Raw genomic sequence first — 21,781 nt, 5'->3', positions numbered from 1 at the left:
TTTTGGACATGTCTGAGTCATTTCAAGTCAATTTGAACAAATTCTGAGTCAGTGGGACATTTTTGAGTCAGTTAGAAACGTTTTAAGTCATTTAGGATGTTCTTTGAGTCATGTAGGACTTTTTTTTAAGTCAAGTTGGACAAAGTTTGGATCATTTGGGAGAACTTCAAGGATTTGGGATGTTTTTGTTTAAGTCATTTTGAACAAGTTTCAAATCGATTTGGACCAATTTTGAGTCATTTATGACATTTCTGGGCCATTTTTAAGTAATTCAGGACGTGTTTAAAGTTGTTTGGATATTTCTGAGTTATTCTGGACAAGTTTCAAGTCAAGTTGGAGTCGTATGGAACATTTTTTATTCATTTGAGCCGTATTATGATGTCAGGAGGTAATTTGCTGCCTGTTCTAAAATGAGATTTAATTTTGTCTTCTTGTTTCCACAGAAACTCTCCCAGCTTCAGGTCCTTCGAGGAGAAAGTCGAGACGACAGTTTCTACTATTAAGGTGAACACAGTTTGTGTTATTGCTCAACGTGTTGGTTTCTCACTGTCATTTCTGTGTGTTTGTTGTGATTTTGAATGTTTTTGTGGTGGTTTTCACCATTTTTATGATGATTTCATGAGTTTTTGTGGCGTGTCGGCCTGTTTTTGTTGAGATTTCACGTGTTTTAGTTTTAATTTGAAACCTTTTTAGGATGATTTTGTGTCTTTTTTAGTTGTTTTTTACTCTGTAATACTGGATTTGCGACTTTTCCTGGTGAACTGTCCTGTTTCAGTTGTGATTTCAAACCTTTTTAAGGTGATTTTGCATCTTTTTGTGGTGGTTTGCACTTTAAATGATGATTTTGTGACCTTTTGTGGCGTGTCGGCCTGTTTTTGTTGTGACTTCACGTGTTTTTGTGGTGATTTTGCATCTTTTCTCTTCCTGCTCGCCTTATTAGCCTAAATTAGTTCTAAACCAACATAAAAACCTCGTGTTTGCAGCACATTAAACCTGTGACCTGGTTATTATTAGCTGAAGTGATGATTTCTCCGTATGAAGCTGAACCATCGATCTGGACTCTACAGACGTACAGATCTCCACCAAACACAGAACCAGAGACGCAGACAGAAGCTGCTGCTGCCTCCAGAGTGACGCTGAAGAACAAAACACTGTAATCAGTTTGTAATTACGAGCTTCACACTGCGGCTGCGACTCGCTGGTTATTTATATTCACTGATAACAGTGTCGGCAGGAGAACGCTGAGCTCTGATTTAAGAGTTTAAACCCGACGAGGACGAGTCGACGCTAACTTCTTCTCTGTGTTTGGCTTTTAACCCTCTCAACGCCGAACAGTTCAGTTTGTTGGTTTTGAATATTTATTCTACAAAAACTGGAACCAACACTCCAACCTGAGGCTCTACATCCTACAGATGTTTAACTATTTACATTTTTACAGCCTTGGACGACGGTTTTGCTCCGTTTTAGTTGTTTTGGGATCTGTTTTTAGCGGCTTAATGTGTCTCTGTTGGACAGTTTTGCCTCTTTGTCGACGTTTTCTGTCTCGTTTTTGCTGTTTTCTGTCCTGCTTGTGTTGTTTCGTGACTCTCTGGGACAGTTTGGTCTCCTTTCCTTCGTCTTTTTCTTATTTTGTGTCACGTTTAATTATTTCACTCGTCTCTTTGTGGTCGTTCTGTTGCCGCATACTTTAGATATTTACCTCTATCCATGTTCCACCATCAGCTGGATGTAGCTCCTCTGTTCTCTGGTTCTGATCCAGTAGGTTGGATTTTCCTCTCAGTGTCTCTGAGGAAACACTGGCTGCAGTTCAACCTGGAAACTCTCTGATTTTTTGTTAAATATTCGTCGCTCACAGCTGAGTCAGTCGTGACTTAGCAGTTGCGTCGAGGAGTTCAGAATTTTTTGTTTTTTCCGAAATCTGTTTACGTCAAATGATTTATTTTTGCAGATTTTTTATTTATTTTTTTTAAATTAAATAAACAGACGCATAGAATGAAGCGACTTTGAGTAAATATCCTGATTTTAAGCTCAGATTCTGTTAATTTTACAGACTGAGCCACGCTTTGCTCATGATGCGTTCAGGGACTGTCAGAAAGTTGGAAACGTGAGGATTTTTTCTGTTTTTACAGTTTCTGGCTCCGATAAACGGTGGAATTTTCTGGAATTATTTTAGGAAATAAGATGATTTTAACCCTGCCAGTGGATTCTGGGGTTCAGAGGGTTGATATCTGGAGCTTCTCTGTAAACTTCAGCCCTCCTTGATGTTCTAAAACCTTCTCAGGAGCTCTAGAGGTCAGCTGTTGCTGTCGCCCCCTGGAGTCGACGATAAAGACGATCTTACGTCGCTGTTTTTCTCGTTGCAGACCAAAGTGGGAGGAACAGGAAGCGGCGGCAGCTTCGAGGACGTCCTCTCGTCCGCCGCCAACGCCACCTCTCAGGACACGCCCACCAACGACCTGACGGACGGCTCCGAGCGGCCGTGTTAGGACTGAAACCCTAAAACAACCCAAAAAAAACGCTCTGCAGACAATCAGAAGTCTTCCGATGCCCGGATGGAAACTTCCCCCCCCCACCAAAAAAAACCTAATTAGAAATAAAGCTGGTTGTTGACGTGAGACTTGTCGTGTGGCTCCAGATGTCTCCAGATGTTCTCCAGATGTTCAGCAGACGGTCTGAGGAGCAGTTAGACCCGAAACCACCGCGAGAAACGAGTGCAGGTGAGCAGATTGTAAGTCGGCTTTGCTGTAGATCCGACACAAGCAGGAACAGAAGCAGAGGTTTATACCAGAAACACCACCTCTCATTAGAAATATGTGATTAAAAACACACATTCTGCATCACGTTCCAACACTAAAGGCTGCAAAAAGTCGATTAATTCACATTCTGAGTATCTGCAGACAAAAGATTTTAGTCTTCAAGGAGAATTTCAGTTTGTTTCCAGCTGCAGAGGATCACGTTAACGTGTTTTTAGAGGAATCCTTTGAATGTTAAACACAGAAATCAGCCACCAGGAACAGAATCCTTCCAACTGCATTCATGTTAACTGAGCAAACGGAGAGCTGAAGGTCTGTGGACACACTTTGGAGTCATTTGGACCATTTTGTGAGTCATTAAGGGCTCATGAGTGATGAGTTAAATAGAAAGATGAGGATTCACTTTGGACAATTTCTGAGTCATTGCTGACAAGTTTTCAATTATTTTGGACAAATTTTGAGTTGATTTGGACATTTTTTGAATCATTCTGAGCAAATTTCAAATCATCTCAGACTGTTTTTCAAACATTTTTAAAGCTTCAGTTTTTGTGGTTTTCAGTCGACAGTCTTTGACACATTTCAAAACATTTTTGACAATTTTTTGAGTCACTGGACATTTTTTTGAGTCATTTTTGCAATTTTTGAGTCATTTGAGTTGAGTATTAATTTATTTTGAACATTGTATGTGTCATTTTGACATTTTTTAAAAATATTGTTTCAAGTTAATTAGAAAAAAATCATTTTGGACAATTTCTGAGTTTTGTTTTTTTAAATTTGGTCATTTTTGGACAAATTTTAAGTCAATGTGGGCATTTTTTTTTAAAACATTTTGATAATTTTTGAGTCATTTGAACATATTTGAAGTTATTTTAGACATTTTTTGAGTCACTTTAAACATGTTTTGTGGCATTTTGACATATTTTCAGTCATTCAGGACACGTTTCAAGTTAATTAGCAAGTTTTTACGTCATTTTGAGCACATTTCAAATCATTTTGGACATTTTAAGTCACTGAGCCATTTTTGACATGTTGTTTGAGTCACTTTGATCATTTAATCGTCATTTAGGACGGAGTCCTTTTTTTTCATTTTTGAAGTCATTTTAACTTGTTTCCAGTTATTTTTGGACAGTTTTATGACTCAACTCGAGACATGTATTCGATTATTTTGGACATTTTTTTGGTACCTTTAGACACATTTTGAGTGAAATTCAAACTCGTACCAGGAAACGAAGCAGCGGTTGAACATGTTGGTGGTCCGGTCGGGCCAGTTTCTGTGTTTAGCTTCAGTCATGACTCGCCTAAAAATCTTCTGTCTTTTGGGAGTTTCCTGAATCTCCACAAATTCAAAGGTCCAAGTTAACGTGACGCAGCAGGTTGGAACAAACTGAAATTCTCCTTTAAGAGTTAAAAACAAGCTGCTCTTTTAAAATCCCAGCCGACCGTAAACACGTTTAAACACGTTTAAGCTCATCGAACTCTCAGATTCACCGACTGTTGGTAGAAACTCGGTGTTATCTGTGAAACCGTCCACGACCTTTAAATCCGACGTATGCTGGTAGTTTTTCTAGATTTGAACTCTTCCTGCTGCAGGTTTAACCTGCATGGAGCCGGTTTCACTAAACTGTGAGCAGTTTGGTGCCACGAAGTGTTAAAGATCACGTTATATTTGTGTTTTTTGTTTTCTAACTTTTTTTTTCTCGTAACTCCGCTGTCGAAGTGACGTCTAATCCGTCTCCGTGTGTTTGAGATTTTCTTTGCTGTGGTTTGAAAAAGACAAATACGTTTAATTAAAACTCAGGCACCGACGGTTCAGGATCTGTTGTTAGCAGACGTTTATAACCCAAAGACCGAGACGCTGACGTGTGATAACGCTGTTCAACACGTTCCTCCGTTTAATTCACTGTTTTTATGGCTGAAATAATAAAGACTGTTCAAACCAAATGTGACACACGACTGTTTTTATGAACGTGAAGCTGAAGCTCTGGGCAGAAAAAAAATAATGAAATGTTTGAACTCATCAGATTTATAACGAGGAGGAGAAAAAAAAAAAGCACCGCAATTAAGAATTCACTTCGTTTCTGCAAAAACGTGACCGAAAGCGTCCTCAGATTATCACACGAGTATGAAAATTATATTTAAAAAATGATGCAATTAAAGAAATAAAAGACAAACATTGAACTTAATCTTGTATTTATTGATATAAACGTATTTATTATGTGATAATATTTGATTATTTTCCTTAAAATATAAATAAACAAGTGGAATATGTCAGTTTTATTTGTCAAATCAGGTTCTTTTTGTCCACTTTTATGATTTATATGAAAATCTGAGGATGTTTTCAGTCACATTTATGCAGAAAAACGGCAAATGATGGAGTATCTGCCAGATAATATACGTTTATAATAACAAGAAAAACACAAATTAAAGCCTGTTCATGTGTAGAATATAGTTTACAGGGTATAATATGTAAAAAACATCCACAACAAACTAAAAATGCATCAATGAGAGAACTTTATGTGCAGATATGAGCTCATGTTGTCATATCAGTAAGTCATCAGCAGCTGCTTCAAACCTCCAGCATCTGTCCTGAAAACAACTTCAAGCTCCAGACAAACGAGTGAATTTAACCTGTAAACAGAAGGAATAAGAACCGTTTTATTGTCTGAACGTCCAGAGTCCAGTTTCCTCGTTTGTGTGTCAGGACGTCGGTGAGGGTTTCGGGTTTTGTTGTTCGGACGCTGAAGCGGCCGTCTGCGGTTTCCCAGAAGTCTGTGAGTCGGTCATGTGACGTCCTCGCTCTTCGTTCAGAGCGCCGACCAGCTGCAGCACGTCGGGATGCTGGAACCGACCTGGACACAGACGACAAGAACACGAGTTAGTGTTTAGGTTTGAGGTTTAGATAAGAATCCCTGTCTGGACCTGTTAACCGGGTCAGAAACTGGGTTTTCACCAGAAAGAGTCTCAAACGAAGCAGCAGCAGCTCCCAGAGCAGAACTGATGCTTCTCCTGTTGGTGGGAGCTGCAGACCTTCATCTGGAGAAGTGTGAAGCTACCAGCGGTTTAGAACCACCTGGACCTCGTGTTCTGATGCTCCCAGCTCCACGTTCAGGACTTTCTGATCAGGAAACCCCACTAAGGCGTCGACACAAACCTGCGGTGGAGTTGAAGAACTCCTGCAGGCGGCCCGGCGCCCCCTCCAGCTCCTCGTACTCGTGGGCCTGCAGGATCATCTCCAGGAGGTCCAACTGTTTGACCAGCCGGGCCTCGGCGCTGCTCTGAGTCTCGTATTCCTGCTCACAAGACGACGGAATTGGACGTGATTACGAGGAACACAAGCAGGAAAAAAACACAAATTTAAAAAAAAAAAACAGGAGAGCAGCGAACCTCCCAGAGTCCAAAGATCTCCTGCTTGAGTCCGTCGGGCAGGAGGCCGGAGAGACGCTGCATCGCTTCCTGAGGAGGAGAGAAAACAAAGATTCATCCTGAGAGCAGAACCGAACACGTTGGAGGAAACATCTGGCTGAGGTTTGTCACTGTGCAGCAGATTCAAATCATGACGACACCAATAAACTGGTTTAAGTTCTAATGCAAAGAGGAGAACGTGAAGGTAGACGTTGATTCAAATGTTTATTTATTATGGTTTTAAAAGAGTTAAGTTAAAAATAGAAAAGACCAGAAGTGACCACAATGGAAAAATATTAAATATAAACGTAACCACGCTCAGATAGAAAATACACAATAAATATGCTATAAATAAAAACGCACTAAATAGAAGAAACGCACCATAAAGTTCATAAAATAACAAGTTAAATAAAGTAATTATCATAGAAACAGATCAGTCTGAGCCAGACGTGAATCCTTTCTGTAAAACGTGTGATTTGCTGAACTTCAGTCGTCGTCCTTGCAGCTCTCTCACCTCTTCCCGTCGGTGTTTCTCTGCTTTGCTGACGTTGTCCGCCGGCGCGATATCTCCCACGATGCACTCTGCCATGTCGTGGACCAGCGCCAGCTTCATGCACCTGAACACAGACGGAGAGACGGAAAGCTCGATCTTCACTACAAATACAGTTGAAACGTTTACATCAACTTTTTCCTCTCTGACATTAAATCAGACGAAACTTTTCCTGTTTTAAGTCAGTTAGTTCTAGAAGTTTCCATCCATCTCCTCAGTATTTGCTAGCGTTGCCTTTAAACTCTATGACTTGGGTCAAACGTTCTGGGTTTCCTTCCACAAGCTTCTCACAACAGTCTGATGAGTTCTGGCCCATTCCTCCTGACAGAACTGGTGGAACTGGGTCAGGTTTGTTGGTCTCCTTGCTCCACTGATGTTCTCCAGGATGGAGATCAGGGCTTTGTGATGGCCACTCCACAACACTGACTCTGTTGTCCTGAAGCCTCTGTGTAGCTAATCTGGCGCTATGCTGAGGGTCATCGTCCATCTGAAGACCCATTAGTGTCCAAGCTGTAACTTCCTGCTGATGTCTGGAGATGTTGCTTCAGTATCTCCACATCATGTTCTTTCCTCATGATGCCATCTATTGTGTGAAGGTCACCAGTCCCTCCACAGCATGATGCTGCCACCCCCGTGCTTCATGAATGATGATTTAAGTCTGATTTAATGTCAGATAGTGAGTAAAAAAAAGGTTTCATGTCTTTTTTTATACGTAAACGTCTGGTGTCAGCTGCACAATAACTTTATTTAGAAAGCAGGTTTCTGCAATAAAGCCTCAGAAAATAAAACCAGAAAACAAAACTTAACGATCGTTCAGCCCCAAACTGTGATTTATAGTGAATTTTTATTTCACCAACAAGCTAATTCAGACTGGAAACGACACAAAGACGAAGACTTGTGTTAGAAATGTTTGTTTTTACATTTTTACTGAATATGTTATGTCCAGAATTACTCATACCCTTCAAGTTTGCACGATTGTTTAGGAAATTGCAGCTTTTATCCTGTTTCAAATGCTCCTGGTGATTTTTTCAAATCACATCCTAGTGTGTTAAATAATAAAATACAAACTGTTGTAGTTCTCTGGTCAGTTGCAAACATCTCAAACAGCCTGCATCAGCACAAAGTTTTAGTAAAAATGCAAAAGAAAAACACTTCTGACACAATTTCTTACAGTCTGTTGTCTTTTGTTAAAGTTGTTTTTAAGCCAGAAGACAAGTTCAGATCAATAAAAGATCACATTAAATCAAGATTTAAATAAATGTGCACGACTGCAGACTTACCTGCACATAAAAGAGCAAAAATAAAATATAAAAATAAGCAGAAGGAGTTAAAAACACGAACCAAACACGACAAGCTGTCATAACTTCCCGTCAGACTCGCCTGTGTTTGTCCAGCGTCGGGTCGCTGATGGTCAGAGACATCATGGCCATCCGGTACATGTGATCCGAGACACTCTCCGGGTTCTGGACCTTCCGGTAAACCCAGCCGGTCCGAGGAACCCTCTGCAGGAACGTCAGCGAGGAAGAGTTAAACTAAAATGTGTTTGAGCTCCACGTCTCTGCAGCTGCTGCCTGATTCATTCTCGTTTTAAGCAAAAAGAACATTTTTAACTCTAATCTGATGCTGAGGTCTGTCCTGATGCCTCGTTTTAGTTAATTACAATGAATCCAAGAGTAATTAATCCAAATATTAATATAACTGACATCAATTCATGAGGACAAAGACAGTCAGATCAATCTTAAAAGGACATTTTTAAGCTAAGAATCTCTGTTTCCTGCTTCTGGGTGACGCGTGTTTCTTGATTTTCTTAAACATTTATGACAGTAAATTGAATTTCTTCAGGTTTCTTTAGAGATTTGAATTCATTCCCTTGAGCTCTAGGAACTAAAAACATCACAGAAATGTCGACAAGTGCCTGGTTTTCTCATTTGCAGTGAATTTTGAGAATAGTTTGGCACCTAGCGACCTGATATTTATATCATAGTATATACATTCCAGATAGAAATGGTTTAAAATCAATGAAAATTAAGAAAATATTCACCTTTTAGCGGCTGGAAATAGCAAAATTAGGACATTTTACTTTAATAAATACCTACGATCATCATATTTGCCAGAACATTTTTTTACTTTTTGGTTTTTTTGGTTGGTTTTTAGTTGTTTGCATTTGAATTGATTTTAAAAGTTATAAACAGATTCCAGCAGCAGATCACATAATCGAGCAGTTAATTAATCAAACAACAAATCAAAATCAGCCTTGGTTTGCATTTACTGCATAACTTGAGCTGCAGGACTCATCATTACATTTAAAATAATACTAATAATTTGAGAGCAAGAAAAGGAAAGCAGCTCTGATCGGACTCAGAAATCATTTTAAATATTGATTAACTCATAAAAACCGTCCTGCGGGTTTAAATAACTCAGTCTGAGTTCACAGGAGTCCAATCAGAGCTTCTATCAATGAGCTGAGCTGCTCCACACTCTGTCCACATCCTGCAGGTTTTACAGTGTGTCCGGTTGACCCTGAACGCACCACCAGCTCCCACACAAACCCTCTGGAGCTCATTTGTTCTGAAACGTCCCGACTTTCAGCCACAATCTTACTTTGAGTTGTCCAATGAGCTTCATGAACTGCAGCATGTTGCTCGAGCTCGAAGCTGCCATCGTTCTGCTGCGACCGGATCCAGAGGGGCGGAGTCTGTCGCTGCAGGGACCGGAAGCTGCCGCAAGGGGGCAGCAAAGCACAACACAAGCCACTTCCTGTCTGGGTGGAGGGTCAGTTATCTCCTGGTGTCTGCTGTGTTCACTTAACATTGTTTTATGGTCGCTTACTTTGGGTCTGAACTGATGAAAATAAATGATTTAAAGATCTTGTTGTTTTCCTGGACTCCTTGTTTAATGTCAATAAACGGTTCAGCAGGTTTTAGTTCTCTTTTAGATTTTTTTCCCTTTAATAGTTTATTTGGTTTTGTCTTATTTTATTTTATTTTATTTCATTTAACGTGGTGTTTCCTCATTACAAGGGTGTTATTTAGGATAGCATCCCCTCTGTTCCTTAATTTATAACATAATGTTGTTGGTTTTTATTTTATTAATGTTTTTTTTTTAATTCCTTTCATCTTTAGCTACATTTCATTTGTATAAAAAGTGCTATGCAAATAAAGTCTGATTAAAAGTCACTTTATATACTTGACTTTATGTGATGTCTGTTTTATTCTTTATTTTTTCATTTTATTTCTCTCTTTTTCATTTATTCTATTTATTCTTTTTCTTTTGGTATTACCCCACAAATCCATTATATTTCTGTCCGTAATGTGCATTTGCATTTTTGGTGTTTTTATTATTTGCTGTGTAGACTTAGTCTTATTGAAATTCGGTAGTTTGCATTCTGTATTATTATTATTATTATTATTATTATTATTATTATTATTATTGGGATTTAACGTGTTGGTGTAGTTCCGCCTCTGGCCTGTGGTGGCAGCAGTCAGCCTCCGCTGCGTCCAGCATTTAACCCGCAGAAGAAGAAGTGAAACCAGAAGTCGGAGGAGCGGGAGATTGAAAAACGTAAACAAACCTTTTAGCGGCTCCGAACTTTAATTTTACTCTAAAATATCGAACAAAATGCTGAACAAAGCTCCCAAACTGAAGAGTACCGTCAAGAGCAAGGCGAAGGGCAGCATCAACGTCCGGCCGGCGTCGGAGGCGATGGTACGGAGGCACCGGTACCGTTTGATGCTAACGCTAGCGGCTAACTGACGGGAGCTGGTTCGGTAATAATAAACCCGTTTCTCCTGTTTTTGTCTCCAGATTGAGCTGTTGACTCTCCTGTTCCTGAACAGTCTGACTGAGGAGGCCAAGGCCAAAGCGTTTGAGGAGAAATCCGCCACCATCAGAGCTCAGCACGTCCGAGCGGTCACCAAGGTACGAGCTAACACCTGGGACTGACCTGCTACATGTCTGGCTCCGTCTAAACACTGATGAGCTCCAGGAAAGTTAGCAACAGTCAGTGCGAATCAGAAACGCCATTACAAGCTTCTTTGATCAGAAACTGGGTCACCAGCATCAGGAATTCAAGGGTTTTCAGCAGGCTGATGCACTGCGAGGATGCTAGCAGGGCATAACCAAAATATAAAACAAAATAAGCCAAATGTCCAACAGAAAAACACCCAAAGTGACAGAAAACCTTGGTGACCAACACCAGCCTGCACCAACAACCTGGAACGTAATTGAAAGGAGAAAATGTGGGAAATAAAGTAGATTTAATATAATAAAAATGAATCTCTTGTAATCACACGCAGTTTAAAATCATGTCGATGCTGCATCTCTGAGAATAACAGACCATTTTATTAAAAATCCAAACAAATTTCCTAAAAATGTTTAACACTAGAAACGTGATCACAGCAGCCAGAATAAAGCCACCACACCTGTGCTTCAGGCGTTTCCTAACAGGTGAGGTGTTCAGGTCAACACCCCTTAATTGGTCAAATTGTGCCAAGGGTGTAACAGAATTGGGCTGCAGGTGGATCAGTGGTTAGCACCGTCGAGTCGCAGCTAGAAGGTCGCCGGTGAGGACACCCGGGATCTTTCTGCGTGGAGTCTCCATGTTCTCTCCGTGCAGCGTGGGTTCTCTCCGGGTTCTCCGGCTTCCTCCCACAGTCCAGAAACATGCTGAGGTTAATTGGTGATTCTAAATTGTCCGTAGGTGTGAATGTGAGTGTGCTTGGTTGTCTGTCTCTAAGTGTAGCCCTGTGATAGACTGGTTACCTGTCCAGGTGAACCTGCCTTCACCCTGAGTCAGCTGGGATAGACTCTAGTGAGAATTAAGCAGCGTGTAGATGATGGATGGATGGTGTAACATTATTGACTCGCTCTAACAATGCAATTTAATGTGAAACAGCGCCACAGTATTGACCCACACATGTGTAGCTTAACGAGAGACGTGTGAATATCTGATATTTGTAGCACACATTTAAACAACCTCCAATTAGAGCTCTAACTACTGTTTTGTCTGTTAGTTAATTCACTAGAGCTGCTATGATTAAACAATCAGTTGTCCACTGTTCAATTAATCGCAAACCATTTGATAATTAATTAACTGGTTTGATTCACTGCCTTTATTTAAAGTCTGAATACGCTGATGTGTGGAGGCCTTGTTTACAAAACAGCAGAAAAATAAAAGATGCACATGGATGATGAACCTCGGTAGCAAAAACAATAAAGTTATAATAAAAGATAAAATGATAAAAATGTTTATTAGAACATTTGAGATTCAAAAACAAAAGAATCCACGAAATCAGGAGCAGCTGGAACTGAAATAAGATGAAATGAGGAAGCTACAGGTTCCTCTACAGTTAAAGATGAATCAGGTTTTACTGTCCTGCAGGTTTTTCCAGCTTCCATGTGCACAAGCCGACACCTGCAGTAAAAGACGGCAATGAAGTGATATGAGGAAGTAAAATAACAATAAGAGTCTCTTAAATAACTAAAAGCCGGTCTATCAAGAACCACCCCACCTGAACATAAAGCTCACAGTGATGAGTAGTTTAATCTACAGGTTTAAAGAGTCACAGCTGAGTCGTGCATCTGTAAAAAGAAAACTTACCTCCTCAGTGTAGTTAAAACATGGTTTATTTCTGCACAAGAACCATTTTTTGTTGTATCTTCGTCACAAAACATCTAAATGTCAGTTTGTCGCTGATCAAAATCACCAGATGTTTGTACTTTGTGATAAATTCTCTGATTCTGAAGTCTAAACCCTCTAATACCAGCTGCTTAAATGTGAATATTTTCGGATTTCTTTCCTCCTTCGTGACCGTAAACTGACCATCTTTGCACAAAGCAGGTCATTTGTCATCCAGGCTTTTTCTTTAGACCAACACTTTCCATCATTTCTGACCTTTTACAGACCAAACAACTAATCGGTTAATTAAAAAAATCAGTAATACGATACCTACCCGTCATTTATTTATTCAAATACTTGTTTGTTTATCTGGTTGAGACCAAATTTACTGTCAATGAGGAGAGAAAAACAGAAAATATTTTCATCTCAGAGGCTGGAGCTGCTGAAATTCATTTTGTCTAAAACAAAACACATCTGATCAGAATAACTGCAGGTTGATTTTCTATCAAACACTAACTGTTACGGCTCTGATTTGATGAAACTGAAAACACTCAGCAGAAGGTTTTCTGCTGCTCCTGGTAATATAGTCATACTAAATCATGTGCAGCACTAAAGGCAGGTGTTTGTGCTCGACATGTTGGATTTTTTGGCTTATTTGAGACGTTTGAGCTTCAGTAGCAGCACGTTTAATCGATCAAACTGTACTTTCATGGCACAAATCACGCATTAAACACAACCAAAAAAAACTCTTGAATTGAACATAAAGGCTAACAAATACAATGCAGATTTTTCTTTTAGCTTTTAGATCCGTTTTAACAGTAAACGGTGCTCAGACATAAGTTTTTAGAGACAAAACAATGATTTTAAGTGAATTTAGATGCTGTAAACTTTGTACTAGAAGCGACGTAATTGCAGAGTTTTTTGGATCCTTCCTGCAGTCTGAATAAATCAGTTTAAAGTCGAGTAAAGATGAAAAAATTACACAAACCACAAGTTATTTGTTTGAACTCTGTAATAAACACAATCAGGAATTTGTGACTCTTAAAATAAAAATCACTAAAATGTGGTAATTTAACTTTTTTTTATTCTTATCTGTAAACCAAATGATATTTACCAGTTTACATTAAATCTGATGCGACCTGAACTGTACGTTTGTTTGTTCATTTAAATGCTAAATATATGCTTATGGATATTTTTTTTCTCTTTTTTTTTGTAGAAAGTGCTGAAAAAGTCGAGAGGATGACGATGGCGAGGCTCATCGCTTCTGTTTTATGGACTTTATGACAGACGAGGAATATTTTTGTGGTATGTTTTTGCCTAAAATCAACTCTTTCTTTTGTTTTTTTTCTTTTTTTTTTTCTTGCATTCCCTCTGCAAGCAGACGCTCTGAGTTCCTGTCATCAGAGTTTGTTTTTTCTTATTAAATTCTTCATTTTTCTGGCTTTTACACGTACTTTAAACGTCTCGGTGCCACAACTCAAAACTACCAAATGTGGAAGTTTAACAGAAATATTCAAACAGTTTAGCGAAACAATTTCAAGTCGACTGAGTGTTTTGTGTGAGGAGCCGAAGCTGTTAGTGGAGGCTCCTGTCAGCTCTCATATCGCTTCGGCTTCCTCCTCACTTCTTCACGCTGCATAGATTTATCCGACATGATCCTTTTTTTTTTTTTTGATACTTGCAAATTCTGAAACTGAAAGACGGTGTTGGACACCAAGATTACACACCGTCACTGCTGCTCAGAACAAACTGAACGGAGGAGAATCTGAAAGACTCTTAAACAGGCTCTGAAAGCTGAAAACTGGTTTGATCGATGAGGTTCAACTGTTCTATAACACATGAGTTTTTTTCTCCGTTTCACCACCAGAACATCCATCCACAAGTGTTTAAACATGAACATGTTAGAAAGTGATTCTTCCACAGAGTGACTCATGTCTATAGATGTTCAGCTGGTATTAAATGTTGGTAAAAAAATGCTCCTTCCATCGTCTAGAACTTGTTCTGACCGACCACCATCACACATATCACGAATATGAGTTTCCCAGAATGCACTTTGTAGAGTTCCCCCTGTCCGAAATGACCCCAAATGTGCCCAAAAGTGTTCAAAACGTGTCCAAAGGGTCTTGAAACGTCTCCATAAATGTGTCTTCTGTCCAAAAAAATGTCTAACATGACTCAGAACTTTTCCAGAGTGACTCTGAAGTTGTCCAAAACGATTCCAACCCTGTTCAAAGTGACCAGAGCTTCCCCAAAATGACTTGAAATCCAAGAAAATCATTCATGTCTAGAAGATGATCAGCTGGTAGGTTCTGGAGGTAAAACGGTCCTTCTATTGTCTAGACCTGGTTCTGACCAACCACCATCACACATGCTGGTATGAGCCTGGACAGTTTACCCAGAATGCACTTTGTAGAGTTTTCTCTGGTGAATGATCAGAACCAGAACCACAACCAGGGTACCGATGACTGATTCTGTCATTGACATTAAACTGTTCACGTTATGAGACATCCCATAATACTGATGCTTAAAGCTGGTCAGAGACAAAAAAAGGTCTCGAAATGTGTTCAAAATGACGCCAAAAAAATAACACAAGAACTCAAAAAACCAAAACGCCCTCACTGATATAAAATGTGTACAAAATTGCCTGAAACGACAGAAAAATGTATTTAAAGTCAAAATGATTCAAGGTTTCTCCAAAATAAACCAACATTTGTCCAAACGCCGTAATCGCTTTAAAAGTTTTGTCCAACTTTGTTCAGAACGACATGAAAACTGTCAAAATGGTTTAAAAAATTATAGAAAAATAATCCTGCTGAACAGAATCCAGGTCCAGTGTTCAGACTGAGACACCTGGATGGATGTAGAACTGATTCAGCGTCTTGTTTGCCTCGTTTTCTGCTCATCTTGGTCATTTTTTTTGTCTCCTGTCTGTTGTTTTGTGTTGTTTAGTGTCTTACGGACAATTTTTTCTCATTTTAATGGTCGCTTTTGGCTTTTTGTGTCTCACTTGTCTTATTTCGTGTCTCGTTTTTGTATTTCGTTGTGACGTATTGAACGTTTTACACAACTTAAGACCGCGATGCATCCCATAATACTGATGCTGACAGATGGTTTACAGAGAAAATGAACAGAAACCAGATCCAGTGTTCAGACTGAGACACCTGGATGGATCTGGTGTCGGGTTCTACCAGAGCTCAGATGTGTTTCTGTGTCTGTCTGCTGCACTGATGAGGCTCAGAAATGATGGAAAAGGTCCATCAAGAAGCTTCAGAATGTCCTTTAAAGGCCAGTAATGCTTTAAATATTCACAGTATGACGGTAGAACTTTGCTCATTGGTTCTTTGGGCGTCACGTAGCAGAGCTGAGTGATTTCTTGGTTCGACCCGTTGTCGTTTCTTTTCGGCTTTTCAAACAGTCCAGTGGTTGTTTTCTCCCAGAAGCCTCGTCCTGTTTATGCTCCCAGTCGGACTGAGGGAGGTGTTACTGGGTTTGTGAAGCCCCACCAGTCCGACCAGTCTGACCAGTCTGACCTCTCCACACTTTGCTTCCTCAGGAGTCTGAGTTACATGTTCTTCAGTTTCCCATTTTATCAAGCTTTGCTCTCGTTCTGGAGAGGTTTTAGAAGCTCGCTGCTCGCCGCCGTCTCCAGCTCCTCTGGCTGCTCCTCTGGCTCTAAACTAAAAAACCAAACCCTCCGACTATCTCCTGCTGACGCTCTCCTAACCAGGAACATCTGCCTTCACAGGTTCAGAGCTGTTTCTGTTTATCTGCAGATAAGGAATCGACAGAACCGGCCCGTGAACTTGACGTGATGAGAATTGACAGGCAGAAGAAGTTTAAGTACCAAATCGTGATTTTTTTTAAGAAGAGGGAAAACATTTCCCAGAAGAAGCCTGGAACAGCTCAGATCTGTTTGGGAGACGCAGAAAGAAGAACCGCAGAGTTCCCAAAACAGCCGATTAAAAACAAAAAACCAACGAGCTTTCATCACCGTCCAGCGTGTTTGTGGGAATCTGCTGATTCTGTGTGACACCTCCAGCCCTTCAGTTGTGTTTTCTCATTGGGAGGTAGTCAGATCAGCCCCTATCTGTCGGTTCTAATGGAAAACGGTCTGAAGGCGCTGGCTCACGGGAGTCCGCTTCATCCGCTTCCTATTAGACGACTCTTTAAGCTTCGGCGTCGTCGCGAAGCGCTGCGAAAACAAACATTTCTGCTTCAAACGGATCCGAACGAGGCCGAGTTCTGTTGTCACACTCTGGACGTGAGCAGAATGACGGAGGCTCTAGAGGCGAGCCAGCCTGCTGGAGCTCTGGCGCCTTGCGGGGTTTTCATCTCGGTTCTTTTTTATTATTTATGTCGCTTGAGTGCAGAAAATACAAAGAAACCGAGTCGCTCTCGTCACACGATCAGTGACCGAAAAGCTGATTTAGTCTGCCTCATATTCAGAACACGAACAAACAACAGAATTACTGAACAACCAGTGATTCCAATAAGTCACCTTTAATAACAGAAACACCTTCATCACACTGAAACCACAAAATGTTGTTTTCGCTGCAAACTGATGCTTTACATTGAGTTTCCTTCATTCTTCCTCGTCCTGCCGACTAATAACGAGCGGTTTGTGTAAATGTCCAGGTCATGTCCTGCAGCTGTTTGTACATTTTTTACTTAAAAAGCACTTCCAAAACCTACCGACAGCTAAACAGGTTGTGACTAATTTTGGTTTATAGTGAATTTTTACTGGACTTTGAAGCTTCGTCTGCCTGGAAATGACACAAAAAATGACAAAAGACTTTGTGTTTGAGGTGTTAATGATGGATTTTTACTATTTTTTATGTCGTTTTTACGTTTATGTTAATGTGTGAAAAGCTTTGACGTGTCAAATTCTGCAAAAACATTTTGTTAAAGGTGTTAATGGTGAATTTTAGCGAATTCTATGTTGTTCTTTTTTACGTTTTTACCAAAAAATAACACGTCCAAAACCTATCGACAGTTACAGAGGTTGTGAAACGGACTAATTTTGGTTTACAGTGAATTTTAACTTGACTTTGAGGCTTCTTCTGCCTGGAAATGACCCAAAAAGTGACAAAAGACTTTGAGTTTGAGGTGTTAATGATGGATTTTTACTATTTCTATGTTGATTTTGCGTTTATATTAATGTGTGAAAAGCTTTGAAGTGTCCAATTCTGCAGTGAAGTCAGAAGCAGCGACTAAAAATGGTTGATTTTTAACTATTTCTATGTTGTTTGTTTTAGATTTTTACATCCAACATGTTCCTAGCCTGTGATAGGAGTTACAGGTGTGGGTTCAGGATGTTAAAGAGGTCATGAAACAGACTTATTTTGGTTTATAGTGAATTTTTATGTGACCTTGAGGCGTCTTTTTCCTGTGAATGACACAAACGAATGAGACAGACGTCGTGTTTGAGGCGTTAATGATGCATTTGAACTGTTCCTCTGTTGTTTTAAAACATTCATACGTCTGAAGTCGGTGCAGATTTTAGTGAAAACACATTTTTAAAAATCTGCATTAGACACAAGTCGAGGCTTTAATGAAGACAGAAAAGAGGGTGATGTTAGCAGTCGGTTAATTTATGACGTGGGAAGTCCAGATTTGTCTTCTGAGTGCTGCTGAATGAGTCAGGAGGAGGGTGGATACAGAACCGACCCAGACCCTCCATCAGATCACATCTCGGCGGTTCCTCTCCTGTTTTCATTCCTCTGCTGATCTCGTGGAATGCACGAGAACAAACATCTCGGCTGCCGGCGTCGCTGACTTCTGAGCAGAATCTGGGAGCTCCTGTTTTGTTTTCTACCATGAACGAGACCAGATCTGGGACGTGAAGGGAAACATGCGCGTGCCGTCCTTCGTCTGGATTCTGCAGCTGGTGAATCTGACCGAAGCTCGAGACGCCAACGTCCTGCAGCTCGGACGTGAGTACCCTCCTGCTGCTTCTGGTGGTTTTCTCACCACATGTGGAGGCAATAAGTGTGTTTTTGCAGCCTGTTGTCAGATTTCATCACAAATTCTCCTTAAACACCAGACTGCCTGTGAGTTTATGGGCTGTAAATGGATCCCAGAGTTCAGGATAATAACGTGATCCTCTCTCTGTCCTGCAGGCAGCTCCTCGGTGAGCAGCGTCTGCCAGGCCGGCTGCGCCACCTGCTCGGCGCCCAACGGCTGCCTCACCTGCAAGAGTCGCTTCTTCTTCCACCTGGAGCTGGACGGGATCCGGCAGAGGGGCACCTGCCTGACCTCCTGCCCCCGAGGACACTACGGGAGGCGCTCGCCGCACACCAGCACCTGCACCAGTAGGTACCAGTAGACACCAGTAGATGCTGATTCTGCAGAGGAACGATGCTTGTTTTTATATTGCTGGTGCAAATTTTATACCAGTGAGCTAATTTTACGACACTTAAATGTCGACTTTTATGAATAACGTACCGCATGAGAATGCAGCGTCTCTTTGTCTTTAAACCTTTCTGTTGCATTTATGAGCTTTTGCAGCTTTCCAGCAGCTTCATAAACGCTTCTCGATGCATCTGGTGCTTATTTTGCAACTAACCCAACTAATTGTTGTCATTCTTAAATAATCTGTGAAGTATTTTCTGGATTATTTAATTAGTTGTTAGAGGAAAAGGTTTTTTTTTTTTTTTAGCTTACTGTCACAGAGGAGGAAAGAAATCAGAAAATATTCACATTTAAGAAGCTGCGTTTACAGAATTTAGACTTTTTTTTTTTAATTTAAAAAGTGACTCAAACTGATTCATCAATTATCAAAACAGTTGTTGATTAATTCAGTGTGAATATATATTATTATATGTTTCAGACTAGCAGAAGCTGTGTAAAACTATTTTTACTCAATAAAGATCTGTTTTCAGTCTGTTTATAGATTTAAAAAACTAAAGCATGAAAAATAACTTCTTGCTGTGACATCAGCAGCGCTGCAACTGGCTTCCTGTCAGTTATTAATGAATTACTTGTTTGGTCTATAAAATGTGAGAAAACTGGAAAGTGTCGGTCAGCGTTTCTCAGAGCCCGACGTGATCGATGTCGCGGGTTTGTTTTGTTTTTTTGTCGACAGTCTAAAGATGTTCAGTTTACTGTCACAAAGGAGGAAAGAAATCAGAAAATATTCACATTTAAGAAGCTGCACCCGGAGAATTTTTACAGTTTTACTGTAAAAGAAAACAATTCAAACTGATTAACAGGAGAGTTGGCAGTTCATTTAATAGATAGATAGATAGATAGATAGATAGATAGATAGATAGAACCTCAGGGAAACTGTTGAAATTGGTTGACACTGATTGAATTGATCGTTGCAGCTCTTTTAAAAACATGTCATAGCTGCTCTTCAGCCTGAAATATCCTGAATGAGCTCCAGCGTTAGCGTCTCGTCGTCCTCACCCTGTGCTTCGTCTCCGTCGGTCTGCAGAGTGCAAGGCCGACTGCGCTTCCTGCTTCAGCGAAGGCTTCTGCACTCGCTGCCACCCGGGTCACTTCCTGCTCCGAGGCAGATGTGAGAGCAGCTGTCCGGACGGTCTGACGGAGAACACGGCGCTGCGGGAATGCACCGGTGAGGCACTGGACTCATGTGGTCTGCTTGAAACAAGTTTATCCACAGACGTTACACTCCCTGTTAGATAAAGAAGTCGGTTTAAGGTTCTGCTGATTGCATTTAAATGTCCTCATGGTCAGTTAAATCCTTTCTGTGCAGCTCAGGTCAAGTCAGAAAATCAGTTAATGTGAAAACCTGCTGGTGGATTTATTATGTTTACATTAAATCTCCACAATTACAGCTTCTATCAGCACCATGAGCTGTGAAAAATATAAAAAATAATATAAAAAGAATAAAGAAATCTAACTTTCAGATTGTTGTTTTTCATCAACATCACAATGTCTGATTTCAACATTTACATAAACTTTTAACATGATCCAGAAAATGATCATCAGATTAATTAAAAATCTGTCGTCGTCTGGCCTGAAGCCAAATGATTTCACCTGTGACCTGCGTTCAGTTGATTCCTCTTTAACCCTCTAAAGCCCAAAACCCAGCAGTAAGTTTCTCATGACATTAAACCTTCTCTATAAATGACTCTCCCTCCGTCTCTGTCAGAATGCTCTGCAGGCTGCGAGCTGTGCACGAGGAGGAACGTGTGCACGAGGTGTAGAGAGGACTTGTTCTTCCTCCACCATCAGTGTCACCTCAGCTGTCCGAGAGGCTTCCAGGCCGACGTCCAGCTGATGCAGTGCACCCCAGAAAGTGAGACACATTCATTTCTTTTCTCTGAATCGCATCGTGTTTCTGTTCCCGGTATCTCACTTTTTTTTTTTTACCCCTCTGTCTCCTCCAGGTCACTGCGAGGTCGGGGAGTGGACACGTTGGGGTCCTTGTGTTGGTAAACGGAGGATGCGAGGGTTCAGGAGGGGAGAGCAAACGCGAACCCGACAAGCGCCGCTCTCCCCCCTGAGCGTCTCCGGCGACCCGTGTCCACACGTGACCGAGATCAGGAAGTGTGTCCTCAAGAAGAGACGCAGCAGAAGGTTGTAGCAACATCTGCAGCTCGTTACTGCTGCACCTCCTGCTTCGTCTCCTAATTTAAAAACTATTTTAACGTGTAAAAAAAAAAGCTTATTTTCATATCCACTCCAACAGAACTGAATACAATGAATGGATGCATCTGATAACAGTAAATAAAACTAATGTGTGTGTCTACTGATTCAAACATCTTTGCTGCATCATTTATCTGGACTTTGGGACCTTTTATAAAACATCAGCACGCTAAAGATGTTTTATAAACGGATCTCCAAACTATTTCATCTATCTCTTTTCTATTTAAGGACTCACCACGATAAAGAATCTCTTTTTCAGCAGCACATGCAAACAAAAAACAAAAATATTTGCTATATCCCCCTAATATATATTATTCTGATCTGTCTTTCTGCATTTTCAGTACTTTTATTTAAGGTACTTCAAGTATATTCTGATGGTCCTGTACCTTTTGCTTTATTTTTTATCTGTGACTGAGTATTCCTACGTTGTGTTATGTGGTACTTTTACTCGAGTACAAGATGTGAGTCCTTCCTCCACCTGTGGAATTAATTTATATGTATTGAAACACAAAATTGAGCAAATGTGTAAAAATGTCAGGAAGTTATTGTTAATAATTTGCTTGTTTAAATATTTTGGGACAGCGTTATGCAAAGAAATAACGTGTTAGGTTGTAATAATGATAATTAATAAAAGTTTATAGTATGACACAACCAAGAACATAATTAGTGGTTTTAATATCTATTATATTTAATTATATTTTGTAATTGTTAATGTTGTTATTGTTACCGTACTTTCTTTTTTTTTTCTTTTTTAAAAATTATGTACTTGTATTTAATATCTACCGGCGGACGGAAGCCTGGTTATCCATTTTCCAATCGCTTTTCTTCTTTGCTGGCTACGTCATG

The 21,781-nt window shown here is 40.2% G+C and overlaps 3 protein-coding genes and 2 long non-coding RNA genes across 5 annotated transcripts; 4 read left to right on the top strand and 1 right to left on the bottom strand.

The window, feature by feature from the left end:
- The first annotated feature begins 207 nt into the window (after nt 1-207).
- Nucleotides 208-2,615, top strand: LOC103372722 (uncharacterized). Its single transcript, XR_521014.1, has 2 exons — nt 208-504; nt 2,364-2,615. It is a non-coding gene; the product is annotated as an uncharacterized LOC103372722 (long non-coding RNA).
- Nucleotides 2,616-3,554: 939 nt separating this feature from the next.
- LOC103372720 (uncharacterized) lies at nt 3,555-4,694 on the top strand. Its single transcript, XR_521013.1, has 2 exons — nt 3,555-3,607; nt 3,650-4,694. It is a non-coding gene; the product is annotated as an uncharacterized LOC103372720 (long non-coding RNA).
- On the bottom strand, nt 4,615-9,393 carry hddc2 (HD domain containing 2). The gene is made up of 6 exons (XM_008302429.1): nt 9,307-9,393; nt 8,086-8,207; nt 6,670-6,772; nt 6,138-6,206; nt 5,905-6,043; nt 4,615-5,602 (listed from the first exon to the last, which is right to left on the bottom strand). Exons 1-6 carry the CDS (start codon nt 9,364-9,366, stop codon nt 5,451-5,453), a joined length of 645 nt encoding a protein of 214 aa, XP_008300651.1. The 5' UTR covers nt 9,367-9,393; the 3' UTR covers nt 4,615-5,450.
- An 850-nt stretch (nt 9,394-10,243) lies between these two features.
- cenpw (centromere protein W) lies at nt 10,244-14,305 on the top strand. The gene is made up of 3 exons (XM_008302427.1): nt 10,244-10,410; nt 10,510-10,623; nt 13,539-14,305. Exons 1-3 carry the CDS (start codon nt 10,324-10,326, stop codon nt 13,563-13,565), a joined length of 228 nt encoding a protein of 75 aa, XP_008300649.1. The 5' UTR covers nt 10,244-10,323; the 3' UTR covers nt 13,566-14,305.
- A 3,418-nt stretch (nt 14,306-17,723) lies between these two features.
- LOC103372718 (R-spondin-3-like) lies at nt 17,724-21,042 on the top strand. The gene is made up of 5 exons (XM_008302426.1): nt 17,724-18,255; nt 18,442-18,633; nt 19,758-19,898; nt 20,439-20,585; nt 20,677-21,042. The coding sequence occupies exons 1-5, from the start codon at nt 18,174-18,176 to the stop codon at nt 20,871-20,873; spliced, it is 759 nt and encodes a 252-aa protein (XP_008300648.1). The 5' UTR covers nt 17,724-18,173; the 3' UTR covers nt 20,874-21,042.
- The last annotated feature ends 739 nt before the right edge of the window (nt 21,043-21,781 follow it).

This window comes from Stegastes partitus, unplaced genomic scaffold (genome assembly GCF_000690725.1).
Source record: "Stegastes partitus isolate 25-593 unplaced genomic scaffold, Stegastes_partitus-1.0.2 Scaffold1813, whole genome shotgun sequence".
Lineage (NCBI taxonomy): Eukaryota > Metazoa > Chordata > Actinopteri > Pomacentridae > Stegastes > Stegastes partitus.
The sequence above is the reverse complement of the archived record's forward strand: the minus strand, read 5'-3'. Positions and strand labels throughout refer to the sequence as shown.